The 22,914-nt window shown below is 39.7% G+C and overlaps 1 protein-coding gene across 5 annotated transcripts in view; it reads right to left on the bottom strand.

Moving 5' to 3' along the window:
- Positions 1 to 22,914, bottom strand: part of ZC4H2 (zinc finger C4H2-type containing) — a 517,031-nt gene that overhangs the window by 385,350 nt on the left and 108,767 nt on the right. For all 5 annotated transcript variants that reach the window (XM_044057709.1, XM_044057707.1, XM_044057705.1 and 2 more), the window contains one exon: positions 13,570 to 13,741. In XM_044057709.1, the coding sequence (XP_043913644.1) occupies positions 13,570 to 13,725 (156 nt within the window). In that variant the 5' untranslated portion in view covers positions 13,726 to 13,741. The remainder of the gene's footprint in view (positions 1 to 13,569; positions 13,742 to 22,914) is intronic.

Here is a 22,914-nt window from a genome sequence, read left to right as displayed (position 1 = left end):
AAAAAGGCCTGTTTAAAAAAACATGACAAAAGAAAAATCAATGTGTTTGCACAATCTTGCACAAGAGAATGATTGGATTAAGGACGCTAGACTGATTTAGTAACAAGTTTTAAAGAGAAGCAAATGAATGTATACTTAGTAGCAATTCTGTTTCCATGGCGACATAAGGGCCAGATACAATCTGGTAAAGAGAAAGTGACTGGTCATCATGTCTTCTGATAAAGAGAAATTGGTTACAGTTGGGTGGAGAGTGACTGGCTGGGGAAACAAAAGAAAAGGGAGACTGGCTAAGAGATAATGTTCCCTGAAAACACTCTGATTTTCTCAGCTGGGAGAGCTGTAAATATGAGCCAACCAGTTAATACTTAGTAGAAGTACAGGCTGCATCATGCGTGTTAACATGGATAACCTTTCTTTTAGGTTAACTCAAGACTATGAATGTGGCTGTCATTTTGGGATATTTGTTCCTATTAGGAGGGTAAAACCTCAATATTTGAAGATGTACGTAGTTTTGTGTTTTAATATTAATTAATATGTTTTATAGTGAGTATTGTGGATTTGTTTGTTTTAGAGCTTTCAATAAAACAAAATGTGACACAGGCTCAAATGGCTATGACAAGTAACAACTACATAAAAGTTCAACCTGCCAAACAGTGTATGCATGTAACACAAAAGCTGGAACTAGACATTTAAACAATAAATGTTTTATACATAAATTTTTAATATGATGATGCTTTCTGTAATGCCTTTAATGTCTATAGTCTCACAGATAAACAAAAAAGAAAGAGTAGTGAACTATATTAAAAAATGTAGAGTGCAACTAGCTATGTTACAGGAGACATATCTGGAAAAAAACAAACGTGAATTTAATAAAGAAAGGTTTTCAGGATGGTTATTCAGTGGAATACCTGGGACAAAGGAAAAGCAAAGTACTTATATTAATTGCAAGAGAAGCTCCAATAGTGACAGTAGAGAATCAAGACAATAATAGCAGATTTGTAGTGCTAAGGGGCTACTGGCAATACAGGAGGATTACACTGGCATGTATTTATATTCCACTTAAAATAGCTACAATGGAGCTTAAGAAAACTCTAAGAGAAATAATCAGTTTTCAGTAAGGAATATCACTTCTAGATGAGGACTGGAATTTGATTTCCAACAGTGAAGATGTGCCTGTTGAGAAGGAAAAGTATAACAAAGGAGGGTAGATTTTTTGAAGAAATTTATGAAAATATTTGGCAAGGAATATGTGAATTCAGTAACAGGAGTTTGGAGTGAATTTACATATTATTCCCCAAGATATAAAAACTGGGCTAGGCTAGACAGAATTTACATTTCACAGGAACATGTGCATTTAATTGCGGGTCTTGATACACACCAAATAACTTTCTGATCATGCGCCAATAATAACTAAAATAAAAACACAGGGTAATGAAATGAAAATGAGAATGGTGCTTTCCCAACTATCTGTTGAAGAGAGGAATTTAAGGAATGGGTAGTGCAAGAGTATTCAGGAGCTATGCGCGAGGATAGAGATTACTTCTGAAAATATATAGGAAGTGGGATAAAATTAAGTGCAGTTTAAAATATGCTGAAAATAAAAGAAAGGGAGCTATGGTTAAAGTAACAATAATTATTTACAGGGACTGACAAATGTTAAAGTATTGCAGAATAGGGGGAATGTCACAGAACAAGAGGATCAACTGCAGAATGCTAAGCAGAGCATAAGGGCTTACCTTGATAATATGCACACATTTAGAAAGATTGCTGTTAAGCAACAGTTTTTTTTATAACACTAGAGCACAAAAACTTTTAGCATAACAACTCAGGAAACAGAAAGTAGAAAGGGCTGTCACCAAGCTTAGAGAGCATGTAACAAGGAAGGTAATGAGATCTTGTTGAGGTTTGAGAAACATTTTGGAAATTCTATGAAAGTCTATATAAAGCACGGAAATATGGAAATCAAGAAAAGATACAAATGGAAATGTTTATGGAAGAATTAAATATGCCAAGGTTAGAGGTAGACGAGGCTCAGTTACTAATGGTTAGGATAGGAGACAAAAATTGTGATGTATAACCAATCTACAGGAAAGTCTCCAGGAATAGATATTATTCCTGTGGAAGTTTGGAAACTAAAAGGGGGAAAAAACTGATAAAGATCTAGAAGTTTTAACAGCATTTTAAGACGAGGAAAAGTACCAACATCCTGGAAGAAAGCAGTGGTAGCTGTAATACCTAAAGAGGGCAAAGATCCATTATGTCCAGCTTCCTACAGTCCCATTTCCATACTAAACCATGATTATAAAGTGTTCATCTCTATAATGGCTAAAACAATGGTAAAAGTGATGCCAAAATTGATAGACATGGATCAATGTGGTTTTGCGGAGGGAAGGCAAACATTTGACAACATTAACAGAGCACTGATGATCCAGAGAGTGAAGCAGAATGTAAGAAAATAAAATTGTTGCTAGTGGGTCTTGATGCAGAGAAAGCATTTGACAGAGTAAGCTGGGACTTTATGAGCAGGGCAATGGAAGCATTTGCACTTCCCGAAAAAAAATTATAAGGTTGATTAGGAGGAGGATATATGAGGCATTGGAGGTGAAAATTAAAGTAGGCGAGGTCCTCTCTGATAACTTTTGCTTGAGCAAAAGAACCAGACAGGGGTGTCCTCTTTCTCCTTTGTTATTTGCATCACAGTTAGAACTAATGGCAAAGAAAATGAGGGACTCAGAAATTCAAGGATATAATTGATATGGTAGTCAAGAAAAGCTGGCTCTAATTGCAGATTATACTATTTTATACCCAACAAAACCAGAAAGAGAAATTACCATGTTGTGGCAATAGCAGTAAATTACGTACTCGCATATGAATTGGTTCAGCAATATCCATATAAATGGGGACATGAAAAACTGTATTTAGGAGTAGAAATTAAAAATTATTCTGATGTGGCAGCTAAGGATATGTGGGAAGAGACTAAACTAAATATAATACAAAATCGGAGAAAATGGAAGCTGTGTTATACGGATATGGATAGCAAGATTCAAGCAATTAAAATATTTTAGTCCCATTAGTCTTATACGCAGGTTAGGCATATTTTTATCAACCAGAGGAGAAGTTGTGGATAGCAATTAATAAAAGAGCTAAAGGACTTTATCTGGGAGGGGAAGATGGCAAGAGTCATGTGAGATAAGCAGATTATACCAACAGAACAGGACGAATTGGGATTACCTGATTTGAAGAGTTATTTCAGAGCTATACAGTTAAGGCTCCTATACATAGCACAAGAAGGAAAATGGTAAGAATTCAAAGTGGAAAGTGATGATGATGAAACGGGGGGGGCTCAAAGAAACGAGGAGAGACTGGGATCTTGGATGCAGGCCTTTAAGGAGACCAACAATAATCAATCATACAGAATAAAGTAGCAGAAAGTATCTTACGGACTAAGCCAACATGGGAGTGGAGAAAGGAGATTCTGCTGATAGGGATGACTGCAATTAGGGATATAGACAAAAGGCAAGAAGGGGCTAAAATTTATTGGAAAAAAAACAGGCAAAGGAACCAAGGTAATGGGAGCAAATAACTAGAGAGAGAGAGAGGATAGAAAGTGAAGGCACCAAGAATGTATTTGGACTGCAGGTTACAGATTGATATCAATCCTTGATAGGGAAGGCAGGCAAAGAGAAAGAAACTGGGGGGGGTCCTAAATGAAAGGCCAGCACTGGTAGAGTTTTTACTAGAATCTAGAACAGAAGCTACCATTAGAAAAGAAATAATTAGAAGAGCATAGTTATCATGCAATATTTTATATAAGAACCAGAGGAGGTTACAAAGGATTGGGAAGAGAGATTGGATAAGCAAATCACAAAGAAACAGCAGGAGGATATATGTATGTTTCCCAAATATGCAACAAAATCTAGAAGATTTAGGATTTTTGCTTGGAAATGTTTGCATATATATTTTTATACCTCAAGTAGACTCCAGAGAATTTTTCCTCAAGTAGACACCAAATGTTGGAGGTGTGACGAGGAAGAAAGAGGTAATTGGGAACATATTTTCTGGGAGTGTGGCAAGTTGGCAGACTTTAAGGATTCCCTACAGGATGCACTGTTGAAGATGCTGGGTGGGCAGACTGGTATGATGAGGGAGATGATTTTTCTGAGCTAGAATACAGAATCTGAATTGCCTACACATAAGGCCTTGCTGTGTCTAATTATGGTGGCTGTCAAAAAAGCCATTACTAGAAAATGGAAATCAAAATATAAACCAACTTTACCAGAAGTACTGAATATATTAACAGAGATAAAATGACTGGAATTGGGAACTTTAGAAAAGTATAGGAGCAAACTACATACGAAAAAATGGAAATTGTGGGAACAAAACATACAGGGGAGGAATGAGATTTAAAAGAAGGCAGGACTTAAATGAGCTATGTAATGTTTGACTGAAAATGACTGGGTAGATTATAATGGATGAATAATGTTTGCAACTGGGAGTGTGGCAGTATGGTTTGTGATGTAAAATGCTTGCAGCTAGGACTGTGTCAGAGTGATTGGTTTTCATTTACATAAATGTAAGATTGCCTATATCCTAAGTGATGGTTCAATGAAGTTTTTTTTTTAAACAAAAAAGGGCAGGAATTGAGCAATTTATGTTATGTTGCTTAGATTATAGGATATACAGCAATACATACAAACTATAATGTTTGTAAACAAACTTAATACAGTTCGATTACTTTTATATAAATGTAAATTTGCCTTAAAAACAAAAAAACAGTCATCCCCTGTAATTCTTCAGACACAGCCACTAGGCATACGCCAACCCCAACCCATTCCAGTGAACCCTCACATATTGAACAGGTGGAGGGTAAGACACTATTAGGGCAGTGTGATTACTGCAGTCTCAGTGCCTGATGACTCCGGATGCAGCCTAAGTGTGGGCAAGGTGTCACACAGGAGGGTTGTTAAGGGGTGCTCAGAGGAGGCCTGCTGTCCATTCTCCACCTGACCCAGATATGTCCTCCCCTGCCACTCGACGTATGTTTAAGGCTGTTACGAAGGAGAAAGCATGTTCCAATAGGTCATCCAGAAAAATGCTAAGGGTTGCAGACATGGCAGAGGCCGATATGCATGACTGCCTCCACCATGTTGCGGATTCAAAGGATCAGATGAATGACACGTTGGAAAGGGCAATGCCTGTGGTGGAACATCTGCTCGGAAGGGGGATGCATCCACATGCGCATAAAAAGTCAGCCACATCATCTGTTAGCCAACGTGCCAATCACACTCCCACAGTGGCACTACTTCCACTGCTCTGTCAGTGGTTGCCCTCACCCAGACATGGCTGGTCGTGGTCTTGGCGGTCCTCATGATGGCAGCCTGTCTAGCAGACATCTGTCATGTTCAGGTAGCAGGAGTGCATCTGACCGTGGGCGTGGACGTTCATAGGTTCACTGAAGGTTACTAGGCTATTGACCCTAAATGTGTTATGGTCTGATGAGACCAAAGTTGAACTTTTTGGCCACAATTCCAATAGGTACATTTGGCACAAAAACAACACTTTGCATCACCAAAAGAACACCATCCCCACGGTAAAGCATGTTGGGGTGGCAGCATCATGCTTTGGGGTTGCTTTTCTTCAGCTGGAACTGAGGCTTTAATCAAGGTGGAGGGAATTATGAACAGTTCCAAATACTGGTGACTTTTGGCCCAAACCCTTCAGGAGTCTGCTAGAAAGCTGAAGATGAATTTCATCTTTCAACATGACAATGACCCCAAGCATACATCCAAATCAACAAAAGAATGGCTTCACCACAAGAAAATTAAAGTTTTGGAATGGCCCAGCCAGAGCCCAGACCTAAATCCAATAGAAAATTTGTGGGGTGACCTGAAGAGAGCCGTGCACAAGAGATGCTCTCGCAATCTGACAGATTTGGAGCACTTTTGCAAGGAAGAGTGGCAAATATTGCCAAGTCAAGATGTGCCATTATGATAGACTCCTAACACAAGAAGACTGAATGTTGTAATTAAATCAAAAGGTGCTTCAACAAAGTACTCGTTTAAGAGTGTGCACATTTATGCAACCAGCTTATTGTACGTTTTTTATTTTTTTACATTTTTTCCCCAACAGATTTGTTTTTCAATTGAATTTTACAGGTTATAGGTCACATTAAAGGTGGGAAAAGTTTTGAAAAGATTTACTGTGGTCTCATTTTTTTTATATCACAAAAACCTGGCATTTTAACAGGGGTGCGTACACGTTTTATATCCACTGTATGTAAGGAGTTCCAGACCTTAGCAAACTTGCAAAAACAAGTACATACAAAGCCCAGCAGATTTGCTAGGTTTGTAGACAGACAGGAGGTTTTGGTCACAGAGTCACAATGGCAGACTGGGAACATAGTTGTATGAAATTTTTTTTTTTTTTTTTCTGCTGGACAGGTCAATGAATGCTGGATAATTTTATAGGTGGTTCATAGGTGCATACTAGGCTAGTGGCCCTAGGGCCTTTGCAAGCCTAGCCATAGGATTACCCTGGCATAGTGCCACCTGACCTTAGTTCCCAGTGCCTCTGTCGAGTAGAGCCACTGGTTGTTATCCTCGGGGTGAATTTTCGGTTTCCCATCTACTCAAGATTTCTCTTGAAGAGGGTCAGAGAAGTGCTCTGCTTCACATGTACGGGAAGTCTGTTCCATAGCAGGGGCAGTCTCTGGGTTATGAACCTGTCCCTTCAGCATGTTCTGTTAATTGCGGTAATGAGGTTGGAGCGTGTGGTGCGGAGGGATTGGGATTTCGTTAGATGCAGCATTTCTAACTAAGCTGGGTCAGACATGGGCTTTGCAAGTCAAGCAGAGATCGCCTCCAAGTAGGTGATATGAGACAGAGAATAGTTGAAGTTTTCCGAGTCTGTCCATATAGGACAAGTGTTTAATGCCTAGAATCCTCTTTGTGAGGTACTTTTGCGGCCTCTCCAGTCGTTGCAGGTGTCTAGTGAGGTACATGCCAAATGGGGCATTGTACTATGACTGGCCTAATGAGGGAAGAGTAGAGGGAGACAATGACCGCTTTCTTCTTAGATACAAAATTCTTAGTAATGAGATGTGCCTCATAGAAGGACTTTCTGACCACAGTGGCAATGTGGTGATCAAAAGAGAGGTTGCTGTCAACCTGTGTTCCCAGATCTCTTAGAACGTCTTCTGTGTTCCATGGACTACCATCAATGTGACAATTCATGGGAACTAGGTTTTTCCCAAAGAGGACAATGACACATTTTTTGGCATTGAGCTTAAGGCCATGGTTCTGACACCAGTCATTGGTCACAGTGAGGCCATTCTGTAGGATGTCAACATCACCGTGGGAGTTAATAATAGCTTCCAACTTGCAATCGTCTGTGAACTTTGTCAGCCAGCGTCCCTTCATGTTGGCCTGGACTTAGAGAAGTAGATACCAAACAGGAGAGTACCCAGGACCAGACCCCGTGGGACTCCACTCGTGACTAATTCGGCAGTCTGACTTGGAGTCAGCTACTTTCACACTGTGGGTTCTGTGAGCCAGTTTGCAACCCACCTAGTGATATAGGGGTTAATGCCAAGCTGAGTGAGTTTTTCTAGGAGTCTTGGGTGAGGAATGGTATCAAAAGCATTGGCCAGATCAAGGTAGGCTGTATGACCCAGGTTACCTTCATCCACAGATCTGGTAATTGACTCGAAGTCAACCAAGTTGAGCAGGCATGATCTACCCTTCACAAAACCAAACTGTGTGTGACCAGAGTTTGGAGATTCCCTATATCTTTGTTTATTAGGTGCATGATGATACATTCCATAGCTTTGCATACAAGACTCGTCAGGCTAATGGGGTGATAGTTCCCAGAGTCAGCAGTCGCTCCTCCTTTATGGAGAGGGATAACTGTAGCAGTACGCCATTCGGCAGGGGCAAAACCTGAGTTGAGGCTGTGACTGAACAGAGCACACCGGTGAGGTGCCAGTTCACTCTGTACTTCATGTAAAACAGAACCAGGGATATTGTCAGGTCCCATAGAAGCTGTATTCTTGGCCTTGGACAGTGCTGTTTTGACCTGTGCAGCAGTAATACTGGGGGCCTGGCAATCTACTGGTATTGGGGGAGGGGTAAAGTTGGCACTGAATCTGTCGGCCAGTATACTGGCAATATCTATTGGCTCAGTATAGGAGGTACTATTGTGCAGTAGCGTAGAGCAAATTTGGGTATTGCCATGGAGATCCCTTACATAACTATAGAAGGCCTTGTGGTTATCTCTACTATCTGCTGCAATTCTGTTTTCATACCTAGCTTTAGAGGATTTGATGAGGGATCTTAACATTTTGTTGAGGCAGATAAGGGAGTTTTTCCAGTCTTGGGGACTTCGCCTTATTCCACACCAGTTTCCTCCTGTTGTAGAGTTTGTTTATAGCAGGGGACCACCAGATTTGCTTCCTTTTTTTGAAGGAGTGTGTCTTGGTACTATTGGGTATGGTGAGATCCATGCATTTGTTTACGCGTTCGTACAGTGCATTGGTGTATGATTCTGTAGTCACGCAACTACTGTCCATTTGCATGGGTGCCGTGAAGTTAGCTACCTCTGTTTTTAAGATCCCAAAGTTAGCTTTGGAGGAGTTTTTTATGGTGGTTACCTTTGCTGGGGGATGGGAGGGATGTGGATTTCCAAGGTGATTAGTTTGTGGTTGGATCTAACCAGGGAGGAGCTAACTACTGGTGTAGAGCAATGGTCCCCCATGTTAGTAAATGACCAGGTCAAGGATGTTGCTAAGAACGAGCTGGTCCAGGGCATTGGAATTAATGAACTCCAGGAAACTTTGGGCAAGTGTATTGGTACAGGAGTAGTTTACCCAGTTAAATGGAGATGTAGTTGAAGTTGCCTAGTAAGAGAGTGTCAGGTTGGACCCTAACATTCTCCAGGGTGCTTAGGAATGTGGAGTGCGAGTCTTGGGACATGGTTGGGGACCTATAGCCGGCAACGACCTGAATCGCCGTCTTACCCAATGTTAGTTGCACCTGAAGTATCTCTGATGTGTTATGTTGGGCTACCAGTCTGGAGGTGTGCGCATCCTTTATGAATGCCTTTGGAGCTTCGGTCTAAGTTCTAGGGCTGAAAGGTGTAGAATGAGTTATAGCCTGGTAGTGCAGGGGTGCTTTCTGCTGCCTTGAACCAGGTCTCTGTTACAGCACAAATGTCGATATTCTCCATTAGAAGGAGTGCCTCGAGCGACTGCATTTTGAGACTTAGACTTACAGCGTTGAGCAACATGACCCTCAGATTGCACTTGTTTATAACTGTTATGGTGGTAATTTGGTCTTTGGAACACCGCCTAAAAAAGGCATTACAGGGGTGGCAGGAGCCTTGGCCAGTATCCGGAAGCCCGGGGGTGACAGATGCAGGCCATCTCTAGCAAAGCATCGAGGTCTGTCATCATGTCATCCCAGGCAGACAGATACTGGATCCCCTTAGAATGACACCAGAAACTTAGCCAATTGCTGAAATCAATCATTTTCTGCTTGTACTGTGGTATCATTCTCTGTGATGGTAGGATGCTGCTCAGGGCTATGGTCATACCGCCTGGGCTACATAATCCAAGAGCTCCTCCAAGTCTCTTTTCATGTAGTCCAGTGAGGTACGTCTCAGGTCATTTCACACCCACATGTACAATGACAAGAGTCATATTTGTACCTGTTGTTGAGCGACCTGAGTGCATGGGTTATGTGTCGGATCCTGGCACCTGACAGGCAGCCGACTGTTACCTTCTCCTTATTTAACCTAGTGAGTGGGACATCAGTGTACCTCACTATCAAGTCACCTATGACTAGTGTGTTGGGCATGCTGTTTTGCCTTAGGGGCTTTGGTTGAGTGGCACACTGTTTAGAAGAGTTATGTGTCTCATTATTAGTGTTGTGTTGTGGTGGTCGAGTGCGTTTCTGCCTTGGAGGGCTCTGCTGCTTGGGTAGATTTTTATTGAGAGCCTCCGGGAAGGTGGCTGCGTGGTTTGTGTTTTTATGTGAAGGCAGTGCTGGTATGTGTTCCAGAGGGCTATGTGTTCCATGTGGTGTGGTGCAAGTGTTGACCTTCTCCTCTTGATCAGCTATTCCGGTCTTGGCTGGAGTGTGTGTGGCTTCCAGTTTGGATATACAAGTGCATCTCTCGCAAGTCTTGAGTGTTGGGAGGTAAGAGGAGAGGGTTGTCTGTGTACATGAGGCAGTTGCTACATTGCCTCAGGATGCCCAAGTTCACCAGGTTAATAGCAGAAAGCACAGGGAACTGACCTTTAGACATGCTTGGCGGGGTGGGCATTGATAATAAGTACTAGATCCGTTTCCTTGTAGAACGTTTAATGCTGGTAGCACTTGTGTGCTACAATAACTGCTAAAAGAAGTCTGGTAAAGTGCTAGACTAATAAGCTAGTATAACTGCAGGAGAGGAGAGAAGTAGTAGATGTAAGGAAAAAATTGATGACCAGGCTCTGGCACCGCTCAGTAGCTTTCAAACTGTCCTGGATACAGCAAGTCTGTATCTGGACTAGACTAGTTACAGGAAAGGCGGGAAATAAGAGCAAACGCGGGCTTTTAAACCGAAAAGTTGAGAGAGATGGAAAAACTGCCCAAACGACCAATAAAAACTACAATTTTGGACCAGGAACCACTCCTCTTGTGGTAGATAGTGCTTACCACTCCCACAGATAAGCCAGAAGTCTTCCCTCCAACAAAAAGGCTTGGGGGGGGGGGGCTTAGAAGCTTAAAGTCTTGGACACAGCAAATCTGTATCTGGACTACACTAGTTACAGAAAAGGGGGGAAACAAGCGCGAACACAGGCTTTTAAGCCAGAAAGTTGAAAGAGATGGAAGAAACTGCCCAAAAGGCCAATAAACCAAAAATCTGGGTCAGAAACCACTCCTCTTGTGGTAGATAGGCTATCTAGTGCTTACCACTCCCAATTTTAAGCCAGAAGGTTTCCCTCTAGCACAGAAAGACTTGGAAGCTCAGGAGCTTACAAACAGTCCTGGATATAGCAAATCTGTATCTGGACTAGACTCGTTACAGGAAAGGGGTGAAACAAGCTTAGAATTTTTTTTTTTTTTTTTTTTTTTAGTAAAGTGGAAAAGGAGAAAGCTGAAACAGAAGTTATTTCAAGGTTAAAAATCTAAGTTGGCTGGCTTTCACAAATGTTCTCTCTCCGTTAGGTAAAATGAACTAATGATAGTAGACTGGGAGGAGTGTCCCAGATCAAATATACAGTACGGGCCGGCAACTGTAAAGTCACCAAGTATTACAGCTACTAGCTGTAGCCACTAAATGAAAGTTTTAAACAGATAAAGGAGCAAGGAGACTCAATAGAATGCTTTTAACTGCAAACAAATAAATTTTATGACACCGGACTAAAACACAGAAACCTAAAAAAATCAAAAATGCACAGAAAAGCACAGCTAGAGCACTCACAAACAGAAAATATGACTCTCAGTATGAAAAAGCAGTTAACAGTAAAGTAATTCAGTAAACATGCAATTAGAGTAATGAAACAGTATCTAGCAATGGAAAATACAGTTAAAACAGTACCTAAATGCAGCGAAAGAGTAAAAAAGCTTTATAAGTGCAAAATGTAGCAGATTAACTGTATAGCACACTTATAAGCCTTACAGAACTGCAATTCCATGAAATAAGTGTAAGAAATAACTTATCATGCTCTTGCAATCTTAAGGAATTTCTGTTTAGTCTTAGTAATGAATCACAATCCACAGCCAGGTAAATACAAGCACAGCCTTTTTCAGGCACATGTTTTATATACCATACAGGACGGAAGAATCAAGAAGATTGAATTACTACTCAGTCCTACTAGCCCCTGCTATTATCCAATCACTCGTGCTACAGAAAGTCAGGAAACCCTGTTATTTTCAATAATAATGAAGACAGCAGACTATCAGCAGAAAATGGCTGCCAGAAACACAGGAAACTCAACAAACAAAACTACCAGGCTTAGACAACAGCAGGCCTCTATCAAGATTATGCCACCTGAGCAGAACACAGACACCTCAAGATAAATGCATAGAAAGAGCACTCACTAAGAAAATACAAGTCTCATTATGAAAAAGCAGTTTACAGTTTAATAATTAAATAAAAATGCAATTACAGTAATGCGCACTACTACAGCTACTAGCTCTAGCCACTAAATGAAAGTTTTAAACAGATAAAGGAGCAAGGAGACTCCAGAGAATGCTTTTAACTGCAAACAAATCAATTATACGATACCTGACTAGAACACAGAAAAATCAAAAATGCAAAGAAAAGCACGGATAGAGCACTCACAAACAGAGAAAATACGACTCTCAGTATGAAAAAGCAGTTTACAGTCAAGTAGTTCAGTAAACATGCAATTAAACAGTACATAAATGCAGTGAAACAAGCTTTATAACAGTGCAAAATGTAGTGGATTAATTGTACAGCACAATTATAAGCATTATAGAACTGCAATTCAACGAAATAAGTGTAAGAAAAAACGTATCCTGCTCTTGAAATCTTAAGGAATTTCTGTTTAGTCTCAGTAATTAATCATAAACTACAGCCTGGTAAAAAGCTGTATATATGTGTTAGATGATGTGGCAGTTCTAACCAATTTAGGCTTTTCAAATACTGAAAAATACATCAAAACACTGTTTTCCAAACTACTCACGTATGCCAGTTACTCATTTAATACCATGCCCACAACCAACTACAATACAATACAAAACTCGTATGAAAGCAACTTTCAGCACACATACTATCCCCCTCTTGCATACAACCTGTTTTGCTACAAGGTCACTTCAAATCAATGCCCAAATATTTTCCAGATGCATTTAACATTTAATTAGAACATCTTGACTAAAACTACATCCTCCTGTAAAAAGGTATCTGAACTCTTTATGCAATATTAAGTTATACCAAACCCAATTAAATGTTACCTTGCAGTTTACTTTGCACATACAGATTTTTTTTAACTTCTGGTTAACTAAGTATCCCCAATATACACCAACACACATACTCCTTTACTCATACTACTAAGGCAAGGCCTTTGCAAGTCACAACTCTTTCTCCTTGACACAAACAGCTGAGAGTACAAGGCTGAAGCAACATCACAACAGGCACAATGAAGCACCATTCAATAACCAGATAATCACCCAGCAATGAAGGGGTCTAAAGGGCATCTTACAAGCTTTACACAGCATGAAGTGAGAAGAATACCACATTAATACAATACCAGTATGGTAAGGGGCATGTGAGGGAGTGCAACATATTTTGGTTTAAATTATAATATGTACAGTGGCAAGAACTACAATTCCCTACACTGTCAGCATTATGTACAACGCCAAAGATACTTGTGGATTTTTGATGTCACTATCTCTAATCTTACACAGTTACAAACCTATGTAACAAGTGCATGTGGGTATATATATGCTTTCCTTCACATGCATTGCAAGCCAAGAATCTAAGGTGATATTACAGGCATACAACAGTATTTGTCCAACATCACTGCAATTTCAGGTATTTTCCATTTTAGAAACTGCTACTTACCACATTGATGTCAGCATGGATCAGTCTCAGCTCTTCTACATGGGCCATCTTCTCCTGCAGCAAGAGGTCCATTTCCTGCTTGTATTCTTTTAGATGCCTCTCTTCAGACTCCAAGACTTCAAATTCTGCTTTAAGGCGGGCTTTAATTTTTTCCATCTGTAGTGTTTTATTTCTAAGTAAATAATAAAAAAAAACAGAATTAATCTGAAAACAGTACCCCCCCCCCCCCGAAATAGGCAGCCACAAGACAAACTTTTACAACTCAATCTACCTGCACAACAATGAGAATTAAAGTAAAAGACCTAAAGTCTCCTTTGTTTTCAGATGGAAGCAAATGGCACCCATTCACTATCATGCAGAATGAATCTGACATTACAGATAGCAGCTGAAAACAAACAGTACAGGGACAATTTGCAAAATCAGGTGAAATACAGTAAAACAAAGGTGCCTTCTTGACAAATGGACAAATTCCCATGTGTTAAAGTCAGAATAGGAGCAAATTTAGAATGTAAACAAATTTAGAATTTAGAATGTAAACCTGTGCCTTCATTAAATTTGAAACAGGTACAAAATTGTATAAGAACTATCCTTAGAAGTATTTTATTTTTCATCTCCTTCTTTCAGTTTTTCCCAATTAGGGGTCGTCCACAGCGGATTACCCGTTTCCATTTCTTCCTGTCCTCTGCATCTTGCTCTGTCACACCAACCACCTGCATGTCCTCTCTAACCACATCCATAAACCTTATCTTAGGCCTTCCTCTTACCTGGCAGCCTCATCCTTAGCATGCTTTTCCCCAATATACCCAGCATCCCGCCTCAGCACATGTCCAAACCAACGCAATCTCGCCTCTCTGGCCTGGTCTCCAAACTGTCCAACCTGGGCTGACCCTCTAATATACTTATTCCTAATCCTTTCTACCCTCGTCACACCCAGTGCAAATCTTAACATCTTTAACTCTGCCACATCCAGCTCTGACTCCTGCCTTTTTGTCAATGCCACTGTCTCCAACCCATATAACATAGCTGGTCTCACTACCCTTTTGTAGACCTTCCCTTTCACTCTTACTGGTACTAGTCTGTCAAAAATCACTCCTGACACTCTTCTCCACCCAACTCACCCTGTCTGTACTCTCTTCTTCACCTCTCTTCCACCCTCGCCATTACTCTGGACTGTTAATCCCAAGTATTTAAACTCATCCACCTTCGCCAACTCTACTCCCTGTATCCTCACCATACCTCTATCCTCCCTTCCATTCACACACATACATTCCATCTTAGTCCGGCTGTCCTTCATTCCTCCCCTCTCTAGAGCACATCTCCACCTCTCCAGGGTCTCCTCAACTCTTCATCTCCTAAGAAATCATATTTATATTACTGAATAGAAAACACACATCCCTGATTAAGAGTATCCAAAATTACAAGAGACGGAAATAAAACACGTGGACATAATATGTGAAATTTGATAAATACTTAACAATACAAAGTAAAATTATAAATTGATATCACTTCCAATAATGCACAGACATCTGCACATTAAAAATTATCAAGATATTGCAAATTCAATATTACCCAACAACGAATACATAGAACATTATACTTCTAACGTTTACCAACTTATGCAATTCTGTCTCCAAATAAAAGTACTATTTTCGTAATCCTTTCAGCCTTTCAAATAACTGGAAAAACACAAAACCAAAAGATGCAGATGCAAATTCTCAACCTGACCAAGTACCACATCAAACAGAAGGCCATATTTTCAAATAATCTCTGTGGCATAAAAGCAACTGAACTGGCACAATCGCAAACTGAAACATTTTTCTGGATGAGCTTTTATCCTTCACGATATTTGTTAATGACATGGCAAATTCTTTATACAAAGGTAAACGTAGTCCATCAAAAGTTCCTAAACAATCTACCCACAGCAACAGTATTATAAAAGAGAAACAATTCCTCAGTCTGTATTGCCTTTTGTATTTACTGATATTTAATACATTCTAAAGTAAAGTAAGGGCACCACAAAGCTGAGCAAATGGTCTCTGTACTGTCACTTCAGCAACTTAAGTGGCCAGAAGTGGAGGCCAACAGCAGCACAACTTAACAGATGTAGCATAAAGATTCCAACACATCTGCAACATTACTTGATGCGAACACTGGTCCCAGAAATGTATATTACATCATTACATGAAGCTCTAGTACTAACCAATTAGAACAGTAGCTGTAAATTCTTTTTTTTATGAGACCCATGGCTCCTACTACTATTGGAACTGTCTGCATATCCTTTTTCCAAATTGCCCTCGTTTCTGCCAGCAAATCCTGGCATTTTAGGGCTCTGTACGCAACACACTAATAACGGAGTATAGCAATTTCAATGATCAATGCTTCTGGTGTCTTCTTTTAATGGACTACTATATTTTTGAACTGTTGGTAATGGGTGATTTCATATGATATAAAGTTCATCATTTTCTATAATGCTTTGTGGATCATGTTTCCAATGCTTCTCAGCTCCTTAACCATTTCTGTGTCAGATCCTGATAAACATGAGGTTCTTCCAGGTTCTTCCAGGCATTTCTATACCCGCAGCTATATTTATGTATTTTCCACATTTTTTGCCTTCTCGTCTCCTTACATTTGTTTTTTTGGTACATTCAGTTGCTGCCTGTTTTATTTATTTCTGGTTTGATTTCCATTCCTACTTGACACCAATATGCTTGTGCTAAACTAAGAAGGGAAGTCATCTTAGACTCCTCATGCTTTAAAACTTTATGTTTCGAACTTGTGAGATCAGCAGATATGTATGCAGTCCTATGACTGCACCTCTATACATGTAACCAATTCAGAAGAGGCCTATACATACTTCAGAATAGTGACTATATAACTGTGGTATACACGGACTTTTATAAATCATTTGATATACATGAATTATTTTTCCCGTTTACCTGTACAACTGATCTCGTACCTTTTGGTGCCAATCACCCCAGAACTGCAAGTCAGAACAGGAACAGCAAATTGGTTTATAGCCTGGACTTTGTTCCTAGAGGTCAGGCTCATTTTCAGCATTAATTTTAGTTCGCTAAAATATTCCTTACCAAGTTTTACTCACATTTCTTCATCTTTTATTGTAGATCATTCAAACTGTGAAAGTAGCAGACTCCAAATCAGACTTCAGACCAGTGACAAGTGGAGTACCACAGGGTTCAGTCTTGGGTCCTCTCCTGTTTGATATCTACTTCTCTGAAGTACAGGCCAACACAGAAGGTCTTTGGCTAACTAAAATCGCAGAGGACTGCAAACTAGGAGCCATAAAATCGAAACTCCTACTGATGTGGACATCCTACAAAAGGGCCTCACTGAGACAGATGCCTGGTATCAAAGCCATGGTCTCAAGCTCAATGCCAAAAAGTGCATAGTCATCCCGTTTGGTAAAAGGTCTGTACCAATGAACTACCACATAGGTGGTAGTCTACTTAACACAGAGTGTGTGATAAGAGACCTTGGGACACAGGTGGACAGTAGTCTCCTTTGATAATCACATCACCACAGTGGTCAGGAAACCCTTCTACGTGGCACACCTCATCACAAAAGGTTTCTCATCCAGAAAAAAAAAAAAAAAAAAAAAGAGATCACGGTTCCCCACTACTCATCACTCATTAGACCCATTATAGAGTACAACGCCCCTTTTGGTATGTACCTCAAGACATCTACAACTGGAAAGGCCACAGAAATACCTCACAAAGAGGATTACTGGCCTCAAACAGATGCCCTACTCTGACCAACTCAAAAAACTCCAGCTTTACTCTGTTGCAAATCGCCTACTCAGAGGCGATCTCTGCCTAACATACAAAGCTATGTCAAACCCACAGCTGTTGGACATGCTCCACTTAAAGAAATCCCAATCCCTCCAAGCTACACACTCTAGGAACCTAAACCTTGTCACCACAATAAACAGAACACACTGGAGGGATAGATTCCTGTCCCAGAGACTTCCCATACTCTGGAACAGACTACCTATGTCAAACAGAGCCCCTCATTAGCGCTCAAGAAAAATCTTTATGATTGGATGGGTAATAAAAGATTCACTCCGGGGATCACTTCTGTGGTTCTGCTTGACTGGGACACAGGAAAATAATTTTCTTGTGTGGGAAAGCCAGGGTACCTTTTCGGCTAGGCTTGTATAGGCCCCTAGGGTCAATAGCCTAGTACCTACTTATGACCCTATGAACCTAAATCCCAAATATTTACAGGACAGATACCCCTGATCAAGTTCCTTTATATCACATTCCTGTCGTCTCAACGAATGATATTTTCTTGGTGCTGCAGCTTTCCTGCTTTAAAAGGTTGCTTCTGCACATTTATCAAGACCAAATGGCATTCTTATATCATCTAAGAAAGTTTTGACCACTTGCAGATGTGCTTTCAGTTCCTCAACAGATGAGCTGCACAGTTTTATATCAACAAAAAGATGAGAAATTGTCACGCTTTGTTGTTTTCTGGAAGCCAGATTGTAGCCATGACCTGATCTGTTAAGTAGACAACTTAATGGTTTAAGGGCAAGACAAAAGAGCAACGGTGACAAAAATCACCCTGGAATATTCCCCCTATCAATTTTTATCCTTGGGTTAACAATTTGTCCTTTATCATGACTTAGCTGCAAAGTGGTCTGCCATTGTTTCATGGTCACTGTAATGTAATCTATCAATGCAGTGTGAATCTTATACATTTGTAAGCACTCTTATCCATGAATGTGAGATACTGTCAAATGCTTTTTTTTGTAGTCTAGCCATGCCATATTTAAATTCTTCCCCTTTTTACAATTCTCCATTATGACTTTACTTAACAAATGATCCTTTGTTCCAAAATGACTTTCTTTTGTTGCCCTTTTGCTCTACTGCCATGGAGTTTTCTTCTACATGACTATAAACTCTGTCGGCATCAATTCCAGTGTAGTGTATAGTTTATACATAGCTGGAAGGCAAGTTATTGGTCTATAGGTTTTAGGATATCTTGCAGGTTCACTCTTAAGAAGGAGAATCGTCTTCATTGTTGTTAACCAGGTTGGAGTCTGTTCAGGGTGTGCATACAAATGGTTCTTCCTCGGGGTTAAATCTTCATGTAAAGATGTTACAACTTTTATCCAGAAGTTAGGTACCGCATCTGGGCCTGGGATTTTCCCCAATTAGGAGCTTTTCTCAAGTTTGTTTCAATTTTTCTGGTCATTACTTCATCCCATTTCAGATCCTGTAAATTTGAACTTCTTCCTCTTTCTTTCACTTCTTCTATCCATTTAGCATCTTTGTTATGTTCCACAGGAACTTCATGGATATCTTTCCAAAATGTACCTATTTTTCTTTTTTTTGGTGGTGCTTGTATTCCTTTAGCCTTGTTTCCCAACACTCTCTAAAACTATTTTGGGCCATCAATAAAAATTGCTTATTTTGTATGTTTCCTTAATATTTATCTGCATATTTTCTAAATTTTTCTGTCTGTGCCGATACCTTTAGTTTATTATTTGCTACATTGTACAATAGATCCTGATCCGATACTAAATCACATCTCTTTTTCTGAGTATTTTTTTTATTTGTTCCCTCTTCTGAACTCTAACAGCAACACTATTTGTCTTAACTGCTTTATAGTTTTCTCTATTCGATAATTCCATGATGGCATTTGATTTCTACCCTTCATTTCCCTTACTGCCCTGTGGTTTTGTACTAAGACTCCATCTGTTATTAATTTAGCTGCACAGTAATATATCCTATTTACTACTGTTACAGCACATGCATTTCTATAAGCAGCCTTGATTACTGTGTTCATTTGTTTTACCAATCAGGGCACCAAACATGTCTCTAGCAAATGAAGCTACAAATTATCATTTGTTCCATGTCCTGTGTCCATCTCAGTAGTCCTTGCCCCTTGTGCATATTTGTATTCAGTGTTGTGTGACTTGGGAGAATAAAAAGGCTGGCTTATCATCTATTAACTAAATAATCATCTAGTAATCTCCCTTTTTTTTTTTAACGCCTCCAAGTCTTTTTGGTTTCTAATATCATGACAGGAATGGACCCCATTCCAAAGTCAAAGTTCATGAAGTTAGTATTGTTTCAATCTTTGACGGTAGCCAGAAGTGTTCTTCACAGCACCCGCAATGTGCTCAATAATAACTCCTTCTGCAATTCGTATGGACTATATATCGGTAACATAAAAAATAAAATTAATGATCATACTTTGATAATTGCTCATACTGCTATTGGAACTGGCTGGGTATCCTTCTTCCACATCACCCTCGCTTCTGCCTGCAAATCCTGGTACAAGTCATAAGACACTATAGTCATTGGGTATAGCAATTTCAATTATCAATGCTACTTTTGTCTTCTTTTCATGGACTACTATATCTGGTTTTCTTGCATCTATTTTTGATCTGTTGGTAATAAGCAATCCCATGTGATATAAACTTCACCATTTTCCAAGACGCTTTGTGGCTCATGTTTCCAGTGTTTTTCAGCTACTTCAATATTACAATGTTTGCACAATCCTCAATAAAACAGTCTTGCCACATTATTATGGCTTTCAGTGTACAGTCCTTCTGCCATTAGTATATCACAACCAGCAACAAGATGTGCGACTTTTTCCCGTTCTGTTTTACAAAACCTACAATTGGTCCGTTTCTTCAACATGTTCAATAGACTTTGTAAATCAAATGTAGTCCACTATCTTGGGCCACCAATATTAACCTTTTGTCTTTTGGTTTAAATTCACCTCTCCTTAACCATTCCTGCATTTGATCCTCATCAACCCAAGGTTGTTTCAAGAGTTTTCTATACTTGCAACTATATGCATTTTCTGCATTTCTTGCCTTTTCATCTGATCTCTTTACCTTATATTATTTTTGTTTTGTTTTTGGGCACATTCAGTTGCTGCCTGTTTTTATCTACTTCGCGTTTGATTTCCATTCCCACTTAACACAGATATGCTTCTGCTAGACTAAGAAGGGAAGTCATTTTAGACATTCTCCTTATGTTTCAAAACTTTCACTACATTTGGGTCTTGTGAGGTCAGTAGATATGTATGCAGTTCCACGACTGCAGATTTATACATGTAATCAGTTTCAAGGAGGCCCATACCTCCTTCAGCATGGGGGATATAAAACCTTGGTATGCACTAATTTTTATAATTTGATGAGCATGAAGCATCTTTCTTGTTTTCTTGTCCGACCTATCCAACACCTTTTGGGGCCAGTCAATCACTCCAAAACTGTTAGGACAGGAAGAGCAAATTGTTCCTAGATGTCAATGCTGTTTTCAGTATCAAGTCTTCCAAAATATTTCTTACCAAGTTTTATTTGCATTTATTCATGTTTTATTGTTGATCCTTCATCAATTCCCAAATACTTATACACTCCCTCTTGCTCAAGTTCTTTTATATCACACCCCTGTCCCAAACAGATGTTTTCTTGGTCCTGCAGCTTTCCTACTTTAAAGGTTCCTTTTGCACATCAAAACCTTCATCTGAAAAAGTTTTGACCACTTGCAGTTGTGCTTTCAGTTCCTCATCTGATGAGCTGTACAGATTTAAATCTTCAAAAAGTTGATGAAAAGTCTTTGAACCATTGTTTTCTGGTAGCCAAACTGTAGCCATTACCTAATCTGTTAAGTAGACAGCTTAATGGGTTTAGGGCACAACAAAAGAGCAGCGGTGACAACAGTCACCCTGGAATATCCCCCTTTAAAAGTGGCTTTACTGCTAAGTGGTTTGCCACTGTTTCCCTTCTGGCTTATCCAATGTCCATAAAATGTTGTGATACAGCTACACAGATTCTGCAGGAGTACTGGAACTCAAAGCCATCTAATTAACATTCTCATCAATAAAACCATAAAGTAATTCCCGTTTCTGGAAAAGTTTCAAGCTGCTGAACTACATGCGGTGAAATTAGCAAAGATCCTACTAGACCGCCACTAACAACAAAGTGCATGGGTCTGTTTTACAACATTTATTTCATTATAGCACACCTGCATATTTAACAAATCCCTGAAACTGTTCGGCAACTCTTACTGCAGCCTGACCTGTCAAATGCAGTTAAGATGCTCAATTAAATGTACTGAATTAGTACTACTTACATGCATAAAGCATCACAACTTGGAATGCAGCTGTACACAACCTTCACATGCTTGTTTTCACCATTACAAATTCACTTGCCTATCTTAATTTATCTTTACAAAAACTGCTGCCCCTTAAAGCCTCTCTGCTACCTAGACTGGCTCTTATCACACAGCCTCCAAAACAGCAGTCCAGCAGTAGCCTCACAAGAGAAAGAGACAGAGACTTCCTCACCCTTCACATTTCTGAATCCATTACTTGACAGGCTCACTCCATGAAGAACGATGGGGGGGGGGGGGATCCCAATGCTGAATGCATTTAATACCTATTCAAATGTAAAAAAACAATGATATGGCAACTGGATCCATGTATCTGAGCATACTATTAAAATGTGCATCTTGTTTCCACCTTCTAATCTGTCCTTGAAGGGCAAAAATCATCATCCTCCATCCTCAATATTCATGCCTGCCTATCATTTAAACATTACCTGCATAATAAAATATATTCATGTTATTGATCTAGTCTGAAAGACCTTATCATATCCCACATAGGAGAATGTGTACATCTAGAACAAACAAGAAACACCTTTGTTTTGAAAATCTGCTCAACTAATACAGCCACTGAACAAGGCATCCAAAAATCCTGCTGAACACATGCATAAAAACCAAGGCCCACCACAGCAGGAAAAACGGTAGACAACCAGCCCATTCCTTTAAAGAACATACTAACATGCATTAACAGACTCTGCTGTTGGCTACCTCAAATCAATACACATCAGACTGCAACTCAAATAATCTCTCTCTAACCTGTTATGTATTACTTGACTTTCAGAATTAATGATAAATAGTGTCAAATAAATCAAACAGAAACATGACTGACACAGGGCAACCTACAACACATTCTTGGCAACTATTACGCCATCCATTCAAATCCAGTGATGAAACATATCAGAATCCTCAGCAAACACAGCTCTGTTCCATCTCCCAATATCTCCAGCTCTGCATTTCATAATTTCACAAAGACAAAGAGGTGATCCCTGTACTAAGATCCTACACAGTCACCTCATCAAGAAAACACAGACTTTCCAGCTCCACCATGAACAGACAATGCTCATACAAGAAACAGTCAAACCAATACCAAGCAGGATTTCTATCAGCAGAACATTAACATAGTGTTTATGCAAAACTGTACGTCTGGGACAATAGAACATTTTCAGAAAATATTACATAAGCTTTATGTCACTGCATAAAGCTTAAG

Source organism: Protopterus annectens, chromosome 15.part0 (genome assembly GCF_019279795.1).
Source record: "Protopterus annectens isolate FY-2018-M chromosome 15.part0, PAN1.0, whole genome shotgun sequence".
Lineage (NCBI taxonomy): Eukaryota > Metazoa > Chordata > Ceratodontiformes > Protopteridae > Protopterus > Protopterus annectens.
This window is presented reverse-complemented; position numbering and strand designations above follow the sequence as displayed.